The sequence below is a fragment of the Pangasianodon hypophthalmus genome, chromosome 21 (assembly GCF_027358585.1).
Source record: "Pangasianodon hypophthalmus isolate fPanHyp1 chromosome 21, fPanHyp1.pri, whole genome shotgun sequence".
Classification (NCBI taxonomy): Eukaryota; Metazoa; Chordata; class Actinopteri; order Siluriformes; family Pangasiidae; genus Pangasianodon; species Pangasianodon hypophthalmus.
In genome coordinates this window covers 11,141,419-11,159,435 of record NC_069730.1, presented here as the reverse complement: position 1 = coordinate 11,159,435, position 18,017 = coordinate 11,141,419, and the positions used below count along the sequence as shown (strand labels likewise).

At 39.3% G+C, this 18,017-nt stretch overlaps 1 protein-coding gene across 1 annotated transcript in view; it reads left to right on the top strand.

The window, feature by feature from the left end:
• Positions 1–18,017, top strand: part of yeats2 (YEATS domain containing 2) — a 53,426-nt gene that overhangs the window by 6,980 nt on the left and 28,429 nt on the right. The window contains exons 9-13 of the mRNA XM_026925369.3: positions 238–282; positions 2,225–2,435; positions 2,878–3,093; positions 3,583–3,732; positions 5,810–5,904. Of these exons, the coding sequence (XP_026781170.3) occupies positions 238–282; positions 2,225–2,435; positions 2,878–3,093; positions 3,583–3,732; positions 5,810–5,904 (717 nt within the window). The remainder of the gene's footprint in view (positions 1–237; positions 283–2,224; positions 2,436–2,877; positions 3,094–3,582; positions 3,733–5,809; positions 5,905–18,017) is intronic.

Below are 18,017 nucleotides of genomic sequence, written 5' to 3'. Positions count from 1 at the left end.
TGATAAGATGATTTGCTGTTGTGAAAGTTTTAGAATTTTAATACTTTATTAGCAAAAATGAAAACATGAAGTTAAGAGGGAGAATCAGAAGAAGAGAGAAATGAAAGCATGTCTGTTGGTTTTCCCTATGGAACTTAGAAGAGTGTTTCATCTTTGCAGCCTTGTCTGTTGGGTTTTTTCAGCTTTTCTAACTTTACCCATCAGTTACTGACTCTTTTTTTTTTTTTGTCGTCACAGCTGGACAGGACATACACAGGACTGCAGACTCTTGGAGCAGAGACGGTACGAGACAATAGGAAGACTCAAGGATAGCACATGATCATGTTTAAGTTGATATGTCAGATGTTTTCACACTTTTTGAACCTTGACTGGTGTGTTGCCTGCAGGTTTATGTCAGTGGACCTCATTTCTGTTTTAACCAGTCAGTGGACTGGGACTCTTGAGGCACCCATGCTTACACATTCTGAGATTTGATTGTCACTTTTTTTCTTTTTTTTTTTGATTTCACCTAGTGTGTATCCTACATTAGAGTGGTAAACTCTCCTTAGAAGCTTTCACCTGATGAGAAATGGCTCGCCCTGAGTAATGTTTTGACAGTACAAAGGCCACTGTTTAAAAAAACAATAATACAAGATTTCTTGTAAGTCGTAATATTTCAAGAAAAAAGTCATATCTGATATTACAAGAAAAAAAAAAACTGCAATATTTTGTGAGTAAAGTCGCAGTATTTACAGATATGGAAACACTTAATCTTCTGCTGCATCATCACCAGATTATTATTAGTATTAGAACTTTGAAAAGAAAAATGGCACAAAATTGTGTTTATTTAGAAGAAAGAACCACACAAACTTAGAGGAAATTGTTTCTTTTGTTGAATTAGAAGTCACAGGCAGTGGTCGCCTTCAAGGCTTTCGATGTTTACATCTGCGGCATAACTGCTGTAACTCCATCGGGCTCAGTACAGCAATCATGTCCCCGATGCGCTATGCCATATGGACTCACCATAAGGCTTATGTTTGAGTCCGTATGCCATAATGCTTTGGAGGCTTAATGCTGAGCGTACCAGATCCACTTCTTCAGGATCAATCATTTTAATTATTCTTCTCATTGTCTTCTGTGAAATTACACACCCTCCATTGAATGGCACCCAGATGTAAGCTTCGATAGCCTTGAGGGTGACCATTGTCTGCAAAAGAGATGATAAGTTCAAACTCTTAACATCCATTATTTTAACATACAAATATTGCTCTGATGTGTACCATTTTGTCATAGTTTTATGACTTTTTCTCAAAATTTTGTGATTTTTTTTATTATAATATTATGACTTCTTTCTTGAACTATTGCGACTTATAACATATTGAGAATGACTTTATTCCCCAAATCTTGGGTTTTTTTTGGGGTTTTTTTTTTTTTTTGTAAAAGCAATGGCCCAAAATGTCTTCATGACAGGACCAGCTAAGGGATTTTGATCCAGAAACTTGTCCTACTTGAAATTACACTCACCACCCTATGATAGTCACCAATTTAGCACCTTCTATATTGAGAAAGTGAGGTAGAGCTGATTGAGTTTTTCAACATTTATTTCTATCAAGAAACATGTATTTTTAAACACTATAAAAAAAAAAAAAAAAAAAAAAAAAAAAAACTTCTGCTTTTCAAGTCTTCTTTAAATCCGGATGAGGTCTGTTAACATGTCCTGTTTGCATGAGGCCATTTTCAGTTTTTACACTTGCAGATTGGAATCTTAATGCAGCAGAGCTTTTGATGTAATCTGATTTAATGAGGCAGAAACTGTGCACACAAACACACATACATGACATACACAAATAATTCATACCACTACACACAAACAGCTCATATTGCTGGTTCATTCTTACACACTACTCTTAAGAACTAAATGCTAACTATGATGTAGCACAACTAGTGTATAGCATAGCCTCATGTTTATGAGCAGCTGCAAGTTTTAAGGGTCCATATGCAGTTTCTATTATTTACATATTTGCTTACTTAGGAAGAAGACAGCTATAATGCACAGACTTATCTGGTCTTCCTCTTGTTTGTACAGAAATAATTAAACAGAATGTTTGAACACTCAGCTGTAGCTATAGCCACTAACGATATGTATGTATATTACACAAGTCTGAGTTCATCTTTCATGCAGTCACATGTCAGACATGTTGGCTGCCTGATGGTGGTGGTGGTTTGATTCATTTCTTTTCTGTAGGTGGTGGATGTTGAGTTACACAGAAACTCCCTGGGTGAGGACTTCATCCCCTTCCCTTCTACCTTCTCCTCATCATCATCTTCCTCCTCTCACCTGGCAAGTGCAGCTGCCCCTGGCGCATTGGCTGGAAAATCTGCAAGTCAAAATTCCCAGAATTCCTGTCGTGCGGTGTCACCCTCTCAGCTGTCTCCTGACTCTGACTCAGAGAAAGGTAGGGTGATTAAAGTAACATGTCCGGCTCCCGATGATCACTGATCACTTTACACCCAAATATAGTGATGATCACACTGTGAAACATAAAACAAACACAGCTAGTTTGTTAAAGCAGTCACTCTAATTAGCCACTTGTTCCTTACAACATATTCGTTTTACAGTTGATGTATTGTCTGTTGTAAGTTGTAAGGCAAATTTAGGCTTACAGTAACTTGCAGTAACTGATTCACCAAACAAATGCATTTCCCTTTAATAAAAAGCACTCATATTGAGTCCCACTAGAATCTGAGAGTAAACAATGAATAAGTCCCTAAATACAAAAATTTTGGTATTTCAGGTTCAGTAATTATATTGAAATCATGAATATTAGCTTGAGTTCAGGAGGGACCAATTAGATGCAGCATTCCTTTGTTACTTATTTTCTCTTTCCTCTATCCCAGGTGTGAAGAGCGAGTCGGTGCGATTGTCATGTTCTGAGCGAACTGGGTCACAGGCCAAAGGTGTGGAAAAAATCACCCAGGGCTCTCATAGCAGTTCAGCATTTCAGCCAATCACAGCCAGCTGCAAGATCATGCCTCAGGGACAGGCACCCAGTCCTGCCGAGTCACCTGGGAAATCCTTTCAGCCAATCACCATGAGCTGCAAGATTGTATCTGGTGAGACTCCATGGGAGGAGATTTTGTGTGCCCTCCAGTGCCAAATTCACATATTTCCTCTGAAAACAGAACCTTTGTCAGTACATTTGAATAATGATTCATTGGGCAGCTATACTGTGTATAAGAGCTCAGTGTTCAGTAAGAACATTTCCAGGTAGCAGTAGTTGTTGTTCTAGTAGCTTCTTGGCATTAAAATCATGTATGTTGAATAATAAATAATTTTTAAAAAAATGTTTTCAGGGTTTAAAGAGGCTACATCTACAGATTACTGAAACTAAACTTGAAGGGTATTTTATTTGTCGTGCTGAACAGTAGTTTTGCCTGCTAGTTCCAAAAATGATTTTTTTTTTTTTTTCTCAGTAGAGCAATTACCAGCCAAAGCTCTTAGGCAGCCACACCTGGGCTGTGCTTTTTGCTTTACAATTTGTAACTGAAAAGTGCTTATCGTGTGTGTGTGTGTGTGTGCCTGCGTGCATGGGTTTTTTCCAGGCTCCCCTATTTCCACCCCTAGTCACTCTCCCTTGTCTAGAACACCCACCTCCACCCCTGTACACATGAAGGCCAGCTCATCTGTCAACAACCCTTACCTCATTGCTGACAAGCCAGGTCAGGTGATCAGCATGACCACATCCACTACAGGTATTCCATTTATCTATAGTTAATGCTTACAATGTTATTATTTTTAATTGTTATTTTTAATTATTATTCCGCACGTAAAATCAATAGTGTATAATAAGGGACATACAACTGTCAGTGTAGTGCGAAGAAATCGAAGATGAATAAAGAGAAAGAATTGACTAGAGAGCGAGACATACTCACAGAATAAATATCAAAGAAAAAAGTGACAAGAGACAAGACAAATTGTATAGAGAAAGAAAAGAAAAGGGTAAGCAAGTGGAACTGGCTCAGTGTCATTTGTCCTTTCGGTGACAAGAACAAATAGTAAATGTCACTTCACTCCCATAAACCCCTAGACACACACACTTTATTTAAAATTGCACCAAACTGTACCTTTTCTCCTGGCTTCTGATCTGCCATGAGCGTGCATTGCTATAGTGACTAATTTGTATGTGGTGATCATGAAGGCCAGGAGTCAGTGTTACAGTCTGATGTATGTGAATGCATACACATGTAAGGGCTGCAACCTCTGTGTAAAATTCATTCCACATTCTTATTCTTTCATTCTTGTATTTTTTCTTGTATCTTTATTTTTTGCTTTTATCATTTGCTTGAAAATTAAAAATCCTAAAGTTTCTCCTATCTATTCAGTTTATCTAGGTGATATACACTCACCGACCACTTTATTAGGAACGCTATACTAATACTGGGTAGGGCCTCCCTTTGCTTTCAAAACAGCTTCAGTTCTTTGTGGCATGGATTCCACAAGATGCTGGAAGCATTCCTTTGAGATTCTGGTCCATGTTGACATGATTGCATCTCGCAATTCCTGCAGATATTTCAGGTGCACTTTCATGCAAATCTCCCGTTCTACCACATCCCAGAGGTGTTCTACTGGCTTCAGATTCGGTGACTGGGAAAGCCACTGAAGAACATTGAACTCATGGTCTTGTTCATGAAACCAGTTTGATATGACTTTTGCTTTGTGACGCTGTGCATTATCATGCTGGAAGTAGCCATTAGAAGATGGGAAAATTGTGGCCATGAAGGGATGCACACGGTTCGCAACAATACTTAAATAGGCTGTGGCAATGACTGATTGGTATTAACGGGCCCAAAGTGTGCCAAGAAAACATTCCTCTCCACCGGCCTGGACTGTTGACACAAGACAGGATGGGTTCATGGATTCATGCTGATGGTGCCAAATTCTGACTCTACCATCAGTGTGCCTCAGCAGAAATCGATCAGACTAGACTATGTATTTCCAGTCTTCAGCTGTCCAGTTTTGGTGAGCCTGTGCCCACTGCAGCCTCAGCTTTCTCTTCTTGGATGAGAAGTGGAACATCGAAGGTTCGATGTGTTGTGCTTTCTGAGCTGGTTTTCTGCTCACCACAATTGTACAGAGTGGTTAACTGAGTTACTGTAACCTCTCTGTCAGCTCGAACCAGTCTGGCCATTCTCTGTTGACTTCTCATCAACAAGGCATTTCCGCCCACAGAACTGCCACTCACTGAATGTTTTTTCTTATTGCACCATTCTGGGAAAAGTCTAGAGACTATTGTGTGTGTTAAAATCCCAGGAGATCAGCAGTTATAGAAATACTCAAACCAGCCTGTCTGGCACCAACAATCATGGCCACAGTCAAAATCACTGAGATCACATTTTTTCCCCATTCTGATGGTTCATGTGAACATTACCCACAGCTGCTGGTCTGTATCTGCATGATTTTAGGTATTGCACTGAAGCCACATGATTGGTTGATTAGATAATTGCATGAATGAGTAGGTGTACAGGTGTCCTAATAAAGTTCTCAGTGAGTGTGTAACCGAGAACTAAATAGTGACAGACACAGTCCTCTGTTTCTTCTTCATTCATTCTTTCTGTGATGAAATGTGTGACTTCAATACGTTTTTTTTTTAATTATTATTTATTTCTGCCTATTCCGCCACATTCACGTGACATGCTAGTATGATGGCAGACACATATGCGTGAAAGTTTGAAAATATGGGGCATTTCTCCGGTTGTGTGTGTACATGTGTAAAATTGAAAGATGGTGAGTTGAGAGTGTTAAATGTGCTTTCTTCTTTTTTTTCTGCAGGAAGTCCATCAGCCAAACAGAGTGGCGCTGCACAGGGTGCACGCTCACCTGCTCCCAAAGTCCACTCAAGCAGCTTCCTCTCATCTGGAGTCAAGGTAAGAGAGGGGAAAATTTTCCCCTGAGAGATAAACAGAGGTGCCAACATCTAGGGTTTAGCTGTAGCATTCATTATTTTTGACCCCTTGCAAGAGCAATAAGGGACCCACCTGAAAACTTTGCTTTTCTACTAAAACATTGGTCAGACAAAACACAAATAAATTTCACCCAGCAGAAAAGCTAATTCCCTGAAGGGGAAAGCTCGCACATTTGATTACTTTCCAACTGGTACTGGTTACTTTCATTTTGCGAGACTCCAGCTTTAACTGGATGAACTTTGACCTGTGAATTCACCAGCCATGGCCTTGTGAGTCAATAGAAAGCAAGAAAGCAGGACTGTGATCTCTTGGATCGTTAAAAAAGCTGCTAATTATTAAGAAGCCATCACACTGAATTGAAGAATAAACTATTTTGCATTTCTGTGTTGACTGACAAAGTGCAGAGTGGAATGTACTATGCGTCACCATCTAATTAAATAACTTAAGTATTTTGTGTTCCTGTTTGGGCAGACAAGTGCCCAATGTTTTGATATTTTCGTTTTATGTCAGTAATAAAAGTGTTTTAAGACCGTTTTTAGGCTAAAAGTCTGTGTACTGGTTCTCAAATCTGCAAACAAGAAGTAAATATTTCACTACTTTCATGTGTAGCCAGATCATCAGGTGCAACATCTCTTTTTTGTTTTTTTTTCTCCCCACTTATGTTGTTAGGGGTCATCCTGGCCACCAGTAGATGCTATTCTGGTTTTTCTCACTGCCTGCTGGAATTTTCTTGTTAGCAATGTTGGCAGGTCCGCATAATGACAGAAAGAGAAGCTGCATAGGTGTGTGACACTAAATCCCAATAGGAGCATATTGCAAGCACACAGTGTGAAATTGGGAGGGGAAAGTGTGCTGCAATATGCCAAGAATAATCCTACTTAGTGTTCTACTTCTTCATAATAGTCTAAAAAATCTGCTAAAATACATAGAAACTAAAAATAAATGCTTCCTCACATACTTGTAAACATGTGACGTACAGGTGATGCTGCGTGTCATTAACCTGTGTGTATGAGTATGCCTGCTGGTGACATTTTAAAGAAGATAAATTGTTGTCAGTGTTTGATATTTTAGTTGACTGTGTCCATGGTTATAGTCCAGCGCTGCCTCTGGCTCATAATCTGCTCAGTATACACTCTGTTGTCAGTTCGTTATGTATACCTTCCCTGTAGCTTCACTCATTGGCCATTTTATTAGCTAAACCTACCGGTGCATATTGGGGGTATAAAATTAATGAATATTGTCTATTGTTATGCACAATTTGTCAGCCCCACTCTTCTCTTATCTGCTAGCACTGATAGTGACATGGTGGCGTGCGTGTCACAGGTATAAGTTTGTCAGGCACAGCAGAGTACATCTACTGGCCACTTATTCACACTTATTTGTGAAACTTGGCAACAGCCTAATGCTCTGAAACAAGCGCCGCCACCACAGTATCAATACAAGTATAAACCACATACTACTACTAATGGTGGTGGACTTGCTGTTCTGTTTTGATCTAGTTATAAGGTTAAAACAGTACATGTACAGTACTGTGCAAAAGTCTTAGGCACATGCAAAGAAATGCTGTAGAGCAAAGATGCCTTCAAAACTAATGAAACTAAATGTTTCTACATTAAAAAAAATACTATATTGTATCTGAGACTACTATTTTTTTATTATTATTATTTATTTATTTATTTATTTATTTTTTAAAGCAAAGGATCGTCACACCAAATATTGACTTTGGTGTGACAATCCTTCGCTTAAAAAAAAAAAAAAATAGTAGTCTCAGGTACAATGTGTGCAGTTTTATAAGGAAATGAGCTGTAAGTTTTACTGAGCATCTTGCAGAACCAGTCACAGTTCTTCTGGAGACTTTGACTGTCACACTTGCTTCTTATTTTTGCAGCAAAACCCAGCAGCCTTCATTATGTTTTTTGTCTGAAAAGTGTCTCTTATGTAATCTGCTGCTTTCTTTACTGACATACAAACATTTTTCTGTAACATTTAATTTTGTGCTGGAAAACTAATGTTTGGAAATCTAAACTGTTTTTGTACTGAATCAATAATGTAGAAGTCATAAAATAAAAATCTATAATAAAGTTTGTACTAAAAAAAATAGGGTGCCTAGGACTTTCGCACAGTACTGTATGTTGCTCCGAACATCCCCGTCAGATGTTTTAGTTTACCGTCCCCTACAAGTGACACCTGTTTTATCAATAAACTGTGAGTTATTCAGCCCTCTGTTCTGTCCACCCTGCCATGCTGCCCCTAGGAGCTTTTAATATTCCTGTTGATACAGCTAAATGCGTTGTAACTGCTCTGTGCACACTAGGTGCTTCACCTCTTAACCTGTGTGGCATGGAGTTTGGTATCTCTGAACATAACTCATACAGATGTCCAACACACCATAATATCACTTTCAGAAACTTAAAAGATTAGCTTTCTCGCCTTAATGAGCATGCTTGTGCAGTTTCCAATCCCTGAGTCTACAACTCCATACACAGAGCAGCCACTTAATGGTCAGCCACTAAGATATTCTCACTGCATATCTTAGTGGCTGAACATTAAGTGAATGAATGAACTCCTGAATTAACTTGCTCCTCTCAGTATGAGTGCTGTGACTTTCACACATCCTGCAACTTAGTTTACTCCTGAGTGTGCAGTATGAAAGCTGCTGGTCACCAAACAGAAAGTCTCAGTAAGAAGACGGGCCTGACAGTGCATGTTTGGGCCTACAAGAATGATGTTCTACATTACAGCACCTATACCATTACAGCACCTATATCACTACACCACTGTCAACAGTAATCTTCAGGGAAAGCCTAGAGCCCTTTTTATACCATCATTAATCTCTTCTGGCTTGTTTTAAATCTGCTGTAAATTTCTGACTTTTAAAAATGACAAAATAGAAAATATCTATCTGCAGTGTTAACAGCACACAGCACTCACTACTTGTCATGATCACACACAGGCGAGAATCATAACGTGTTACCTAACAGTTCAGTCCACAGATGACGCTCTACCATGCCCCCACTGCCATGCTGATCAAAGCACCTCTTGCCACCTCACCTACTCCACTAGTCAAAACAGATCATTCTTCTCTATGTTCTCTCATAACTAACCCTCTCAGTGCTCAAAGAGAAAGAGGCATAGCATGAAACAGATTTTTTTTTATTATGGAAAATAAGTTTTTAAATAAATAAAGAAGGCAAAGGCTGACTTCTTCATGGCACTGTTTTAGCCAATTCTGAATAAGGCATTGAGAGCTACTGCAAAGAATTCATCTTTCTAACAAGTTCTTTCTTAAAACGAGGAAAATGTATTGTAAGAAAATCTACCATTAGTCCCTATTCTCATCTAAGTTGTTACACGCTAATTTCCACCTATACCACTACACCACTACAGGAAACGTATAATGTGCTTAAAAGCATGCGCTTTCTATCTGTTCCTCTAACCCAAAACTGGCTGCAATCACTCCAGCTCTTAAAAAGCCGGGACTTGACCCAGAGGAGCTCAGTAATTACAGACCTATTTCCAACCTGCCTGTTCTGGGCAAGCTACTCCAGTGTTTGCTAGTAGCTCTACTCAAAGAACACGACCCGTTTGAAGAGTTTCTGTCAGATTTTAGGGCCATAGTACTGAAACTGAACATCAGGGTTACAAATGACTTGCTGGTTGGAACATACTTGTTCTGCTGGACCTGACTGCTTCTTTTGATGCAGTATGTTGTGATATACTCCTGCACTGTCTGTCTTGATCCAGCCATTGTGACAGACAGCAGTTTTTGTAGGAATTTGAAGTTTTAGGTCAGACGTGTCTCTTCTCTCTCATGGTGCTCCACCAGGCTCAGTTCTTGGCCTGCTGTTATTCCTTATATACACAGGTTCCCTCAGTATTTTTTATTATTTGTTGTTATTATATGATCTACAGTTCCAAAGTTATGCTGCTGATACATATACACATTTACATATGCACTGATCCCTCACTAGGGTTGTTTCACAGTCAATAGCGTCAACAGTGTATGATCGAATTTATTCATTTATTATTATTATTTATTTGTTTATTTACTTATTTGGGCTAAGCATGCTGCATTTCCTTGTAGCCGTTCTCTATATCATCTTATAATGACAAAGGAATAAATGCTGATAATATAAAATATTTCATGGAAATGCCATTCTTAGAAAGATTCCATCATAACCTGTAGGACTATAGTTTTCGCCCTTTTTCGCACTTATACTTTTAGTGAGGTCAGGTACTGATGTTGCGCGAGGAGGCCTGGGGTCAGTCTCTCTCTGTTTCAATTCATCTCAAAGGTGTTCAGTGGGGTTGAGGTCAGGGCTCTGTACAGGCCCCTCGAGTTCTACCACTCCAACCGTGGCAGAACATGTCTTCATGTGATAATGACAATTAGGGGCGTTGTCATGCTGGAACAGGTTTGTGCCCCTTAGTTCCAGTGAAGGGAAATTATAATGTTACAGCCTACAAAGACATTCTGTATAATTATGTGCTTCCAAATTTCTGGCACCGGTTTAGGGAAGAACCACATATGGGTGTGATGGTCGGGTGTCCGCAAAACTTTGGCTATATAGTGTATATATTATGATCATGTGGCCTACCAGTACTCAAGCACAACTGGCCTAGCCACAAGCCCTGCACCAAGCACCCATAATAAAGGTCAAATATAGTATTAAAATGGTGTGTGTGTAGTAGGCATGGAATTTTTAGTGTGACCAGCATGTGTACATTTATACAGAGTGTGATTTATACAGCGATTGCTTATCACATGTGAATCAATCAAAATTACTGCAAATATCCTCCAGCAGCATTACTTAACAGACTTGCAGTATGTCCAGACATCTTATTCCACAGAAAGAACAACAGTTAGGAGATAATTGACTCCTACTGATTCCATTCCCAGTCACCCTACAGAAAATAAAGCCTCTCTCACTGACTATTACAGACTTTAATATCCACCGTAGCTCAGGTTAGAAGCTTTGGTGTTGAGATGTTTTCACACTTGGTTGAACCAAGTTGCCTTAAATCAGTGCCTCAGCATTTGTTTGTGCAAATGTGAACAATTTATTTGTGTCTTGTGAAAACCAAGTTGTCCCAGTCCACTACACGTTTTTGCTTTATGGCTAAAGAACTTGAGGCTTGCTGTCCACGTGTGGCTACAGTTTTCTTTCACCCTTCAGATAAAACCTACAGGGTTGTGTGATCCCACAAAAAGTGTTGGGGTGGCATTATAACCAGTGAATAGAGCACTGTAGCATTGTAACATTAACACTTGTGTTATTGAGTAGTAGTAGTTTGATGGTAATAATTGGGGGAAGTTCATTCCACCAGCTCCCTGCCATGACAAAGTCCTGATCTGTGTCTTCCTTGTGTCGTGATGGATAGCAGGTCAAATTGAGACATTCTAGAAGGGAATGTGGTATAGAGCAGGTTTGATGAGTGACTGCAAGTAGGTGGGGACTGGTCTGTGATATATTGTAATATATTATGTAGTGTATGCATGGATTTTGTCTATACCAACTACGCTATATGGCCAAAAGTATGTGGACACGTGAGCATCACACGCATATGTGTTTCTTCCCCAAACTGTTATGACAAAGTTGGAAGCGCACAATTGTATACAATGTCTTTGTATGTTATAGCATTACAGTTTCCCTTCACTGGAACTAAGAGGCCCTAACTTGTTCCAGCATGACAATGCCCTTGTTCACAAAAGCGAGCTCCATGAAGACATGGTGTGTTAAGGTTGGAGTGGAATAATTCAAGTGTCCTGCACAGAGCCCTGACCTCAACACCAGTGAACACCTTTGGGATGAACTGGAACACCGATGGCACCCCAGACCTCCTCGACAACCCAACATCAGTGCCTGACCTCACTAATGCTCTTGTAGCTCAATGAGCACAAATTCCCACAGTCATGCTCCAAAATCTAGTGGACAGCCTTCCCAGAAGAGTGGAGCTTATTATAACGGAAAAGGGGGAATAAATCTGGAATGAGATGTTCAACAAGCTCATATGGGTTTGCTGGTCAGGGGTCCACAAACTTTTAGCCATATAGGGTACTTACATGAGCATCGCATGTAGGTAAGTTGGTTTTGATGCTTCTGCAGCAAACTTTCCTTTCCACATATTTCACTTAAATTCTGTTTATGCTCTCTTGCCATCATGTAAAATAATAGTTTTGAATTATTCAGTTTTTTAATTAAATTTTCCTTAATTCAGTGTTGCACATCATGCAGTGCTGCACTGGCTCACTGTTTGTTTCTGAATACAGTACAAAATACTTTTGTTTTTTAAATTCCCGCATGGTCTGGCCTCTACCCACTTATCTAGACTCCTCCTTTGATACTCTCCTGCATGTACACTCTGATTTTCTGATACCCAATCTAGGCTCTGTATCCGCAAATCTGGGCACGTCTCTTCCCCATTTTAAAAATAACAACCTCAAATTTTCCACTTTGCGTTTTCACTCACCTAATGACTCCATGTGAATGTTATTATGCCTTCCTTTTTAGTTCATCTATTATTATTATTATTATTATTATTATTGTTATTATTATTATTATTAGGAGGCCAAGCACCGAAGGTGCGTATGCACCCTATTGTTATTCTATTATTCTTCTTCCGCTTCTCCTTCAGCCTAGGGGGCCTATGGCATCCCAAAGAACCATCTGGTAAAAAGTTATGAAATTTGGCACACTGACTGGGGAGGGTTTAAGGAACATTTCTGACCAAATTTGGCTGCCACCGCTCTAGTGCCAACACTGGGTCAAATTTTGGCCTAATTTGGAAGTATGTTTATGGTCATACCTTTTGAACCGTGTGCTCAGAATTGAAAAGCCAGGCATCCCTGGATTTATTGGGTCAAGTCTGAGTTCAACTCACCATATGACATCAATTTCTGCCTTATTAGATTTTCTGCCGTCTTGGATTTTGTTAAAACTGTTTTTTCGCTACTCCTCCTACAAATTTTGTTCAATTGTCACCAAATTTGGCACACGTCATCTTCAGAGTAAGCCACACAAAAGTTATCAAAATAATTTTGATTACTCCAAACAGTTTGCCCGTAATGGGCCAACAAATCTGACAGCCACGCCACAAAACAGGAAGTGAGGCTGTATCTCAGCGACGACTTTGCGCACTGACACAAAACTTGGTAGGCATCTTCAGGACCATGACCTGAGGCTACGCAAAATTATGGCTATGCTAAATTTCATGCCAGCACAACCTACAGGTCAAAAGTAACAATAACATGCTAAAAAAAAATCTTTACATCTAACTGCCATTTTTGCTACTCCTCCAAATTTTGTGCAATCTTCACCAAATTTGGCTGACAGCATCTTGAGACCTGTCTGAACAAAAGATATCAAAGGAATTTTGATATTCAAAACCGTTCTCCTGTAACATGCTGACAAATGCAAGGATGTGAGGGTGTATCTCAACATTGCATCTATGTATCATCACGAAACTTGATAAGTATCTTCAGGACCATGCCCTGAATGTACCCAAGAAATTTCGTGACTGTTCCACCTTGTGGTCAAGAACCCTAACAACTTGTATTTTTTCCTTATATCATTTGAAGAGTTTGTGCTAAATTCACAGTTCTTTTTTCCAATAATTCCCTGGGGTATGCTGAAGTGAATGCATGCCAAAATCTGAAATCTGAAATTACTGTACTTCCTGGTGACCATTTAAATTATGTCCAGTTAACACCATATTTGGCATATATCATATTCAGACCAACCTGGACAAACGTTATCAAAAGAATACTCCAAACAGTTTGTTCTTAATGTGCCAACAAATCTGACAGCGAAGCTGCCAAACAGTAAGTGAGACTGTATCCCAGCAGCAACCTTGCACACTGAGACAAATCTTGGTAGGCATCTTCCGGACCATGACCTGACACTGTGCAACAAATTTTACTGGTCAAAAGTTACAATAATGTGCCAAAAATGTTTCCAAGTAGCTGCCATTTTTGCTACTCCTCCTCCAAATTTGTCCAATCTTCAAAAAAATTTAGTTCATATCATACCGAGACCTGTCTAAACTTGCACAAAGTTGGGGAAAAAAAGGCACAGACTGATGAGAAAAAACATCAATACCTTAGATGTTTTTAAATTGCAAGGAGAAAAAATTTTTTAGGTCAGAGCAGTAGCAATCATGACCAAAGGTCAAAGTAGCAACAGACAGCACCACTGGTCACAGCGGTAGTGGCACCCTACTGCCCATTTGTTCATTTAGACCTTTCCTCCAACAGTCAGAGAATTCCACCACTGTCCATGGTCAAAACATGCACATCATAAATGAAACTACAAATCACTCTTGAATCCCTTTGCATAAAGTTATGGCGCTGCTTTCCTGTATTTGCTTAGGCAACAATTGTAGCATGTCTGTGAATGTGCGGCTCACCGAGTCTGGGTGCTTGGCCCCAGAGAATGATGATGATTATTATTATTATTATTATTATTATTATTATTATAACCTGGCAGGACTGGTAAAATTATACAAAATAAAATAATTTTTTTTTAAAAATGACAGCAAAAATATTTTGGTCCTTAATTTGGCTGAGTATTTGTGATAAATAATAATTCCTCCAGTCTAGCTGTTATTGTACAGCCCTAGTCTAAAGAGGAATGTCAGTCTTTATTTTCTTAATGGCTATGCAACTCTGTAGATTGAAATGTAATTAGTGAATGTTAACTGGCACCTACGCTCTGATGCAGCGACAGCTGTTCCTACATGACACCTTCTGCTCAACATCAAAGCAGGTGTATTATGATTCACTCAGAGCTTTGGCATAGACTCATGATGACCCTAATGCACCCTTGGTGTGCATGTCCTCTTGTGCTTTTTTTTTTTTACGCCTCTGCCGCAGAGTGGGGAAGGCATTATGTTTTCGGGTCGTCCGTCTGTCTGACGCTCCAGCTGGCTGGCCGTGTTTCTTTTTAGCACAATATCTTAAGAACGAGTGATAAAATGTTTGTAGGATTTATATGTAATTATGATTGTAATTATCAGATGAACTGATTAGATTTTGAAGTTGATCCAAACAGCATCATGGTCATAGCAAGGTCAAATGTCTGAAATGGTTCTTCAATAGCTTCCTTCACATTTGAAGTATATTTTTAAGAGTATTTTAAGGATCTGGCCTACAAATTAGTAACAAGGACTAGACTTGTTGCATCGCCGTCGAGTTTGACTTTTTCCGCTCCTATTTCTCTTCAGTTATTCTGACTACTCAGTTTCTCCCATTCCTCTATCTCTCTTCTCTCTGTTCCTCATTCTGTCCTTTTCTTGCTCTTCACGTTTTTTCCTTAGGCCTTCTAGCCACTACTGCCTTCTGGCTTTGCTCTTCAGTGCAGTGACAGTTAGTGTAGATTAGGGAATCTTCTTACTCTATCTGGGACAGGCTCAGAGGGTGTTGCAGTGTTTTCTGTCCCCTGACACCACAGGCTATTTTCACGCACAAAGATATTAATAGTTCCCGCCAGGCTGAGCAGCGAGCCTCCTTCAGCAGCTGTGTGTGTGTGTGTGTGTGTGTGTGTGTGTGTGTGTGAGAAAGAGTGAGTGCATTAGAGAGTGTGTGAGTTCTTTAAATTGGACGGTTTGTGGCCTGATGCTCTCTCTGTGCTCTCTGCAGAAGACTGCAGTATTACTTAGACATAGACAGAATCCCTTGGCTTGATGCTGCACGTGTAAAGACCTCCACTTTGTGCTTGTGTCTGTTAAACATGTTTGTAGAATTTCTAGGTAATGGTGTCTGATAATTTACTCATGCCAATGGGCCACAGATGTTAAAGGTGGAATCAGCGGTTTCAAGTCACTTTTTGTAATATTCCTCTTTATATTTTGTCAGCTGTCAGTACATATCTGCTTAAAAAAAAGACTCTAGGCAACATCCAACCAGTCAGGACAAGGGTGCATCTCTTCTTGCCTTTCAGTCATATTGCATTTCTAGCCTACACAGCATGTGTTTATTTTAGGAACGTGGCTTTGTAGGGAGCACTGAACTGTGGAGCTGTATTTGTTTCCGTATTTTGAGTTTTAAAATATTATAACTTCCACTAGCATCACTCACTACCTTTAAAGCCCCAGAAAATCTAAATCTGTATTTGGATTGGTTTTTAAGTGGGTTAATTTTGGTCTTGTGGCACTCAATAAGCAGTACAAGTTGTATAAATATACTGTGACCTTCCAGTGTCTATAGTAATTTCAGCAGATTTTCTCATCTTTCAATGAAAAATTGGGTGGTCCTAGTTTTGGGCAACATGTGAGTAAACCTCAGCCTCACCATTTGTAAAGCTTATATTGCTTGTAACTTCTATGTTGTTTTTCTCAGAACTATGTAGTCACACTGAAGTGGTCTTTTTGAGTCTGAGCAATGTAGCGAGAAAAGCAAATTACTCAGCAAATTTATAGAAAGCATAATTTACTGTGACAGTTAGTCATTCAGTAAGTTTGTGCATCTCTGATTACAGCAACAAGCAGCATTTTTAGTATTGTGGTGGTGTATTGTGGAAAAACAGATAATACAGATGGCATTTAGTACACTACACTGGCGATGTAACTAAGCTAGTACACACAAACACGTGTGTGTGTGTGTATGTATAAATATATTTACACACACACACACACACACATTTTTTATATATATATATATATATATATATATATATATATATATATATAAATGTATATATATATATAAATGTATATATATAAATGTATATATATATATAAATGTATATGTATAATTATATACACAGTGGATATAAGAACTACACACCCCAGTTAAAATGCCAGGCTTCTGTGATGTAAAAAAAAAAACAATTCAACAATTCACCTGTACAACTCAATTCAATTCAAAAACAAACTGAAATCTTTTAGGTTGGGTGAGTAAAAATAAAAAAACAAAATAATGTGGTTGCATAAGTGTGCACACCCTTAAACTAATACTTTGTTGAGGCACCTTTTGATTTTATTACAGCACTCAGTCTTTTTGGGTATGAGTCTATCAGCATGGCACATTGACTTGACTTGACTTGGCAATATTCGCCCACTCTTCATTGCAAAAACGCTCCAAATCTGTCAGATTGCGAGGGCATCTCCTGTGCACGGCCCTCTTCAGATCACCTCACAGATTTTCAATCGGATTCAGGTCTGGGCTCTGGCTGGGCCATTCCAAAACTTTAATCTTCTTCTGGTGAAGCCATTCTTTTGTTGATTTGGATGTATGCTTTGGGTCGTTGTCGTGCTGAAAGATGAGGTTCTTCTTCATCTTCAGCTTTCTAGCAGAAGCCTGAAGGTTTTGTGCCAATATTGACTGGTATTTGGAACTGTTCATAATTTCCTCCACCTTGACTAAGGCCCCAGTTCCAGCTGAAGAAAAAAGAAAGCGTGATGCTGCCACCACCATGCTTCACTGTGGGTATGGTGTTCTTCTGGTGATGTGTTCTTTTTGCGCCAAACATACTTTTTCGGAATTATGGCCAAAAAGTTCAACCTTGGTTTCATCAGACCATAATACATTTTCCCACATGCTTTTGGGAGACTTCAAATGTGTTTTTGCAAAATTTAGCCGGGCTTCGATGTTTTTCTTTGTAAGAAAAGACTTCCCTCTTGCCACCCTACCCCATAGCCCAGACATATGAAGAATACGGGAGATTGTTGTCACATGTACTACACAGCCAATACTTGCCAGAAATTCCTGCAGCTCATTTAATGTTGCTGTAGACCTCTTGGCAGCCTCCCTGACCAGTTTTCTTCTCGTCTTTTCATCAATTTTGGAGGGACGTCCGGTTCTTGGTAATGTCGCTGTTGCGCCACATTTTCTCCACTTGATGGTGACGGTCTTCACTGTGTTCCATGGTATATCTAATGCCTTGGAAATTCTTTTGTACCCTTCTCCTGACTGATACCTTTTAATAATCACATCCCTCTGATGCTGTGGAAGCTCTCTGTGGACCGTGACTTTTGCTGTAAGATGCAACTAAGAAAATGTCAGGAAAAGCCTACTAGAACAGCTGAACTTTATTTGGGGTTAATCACAGGCACTTTAAATGATGACAGGTGTGTAC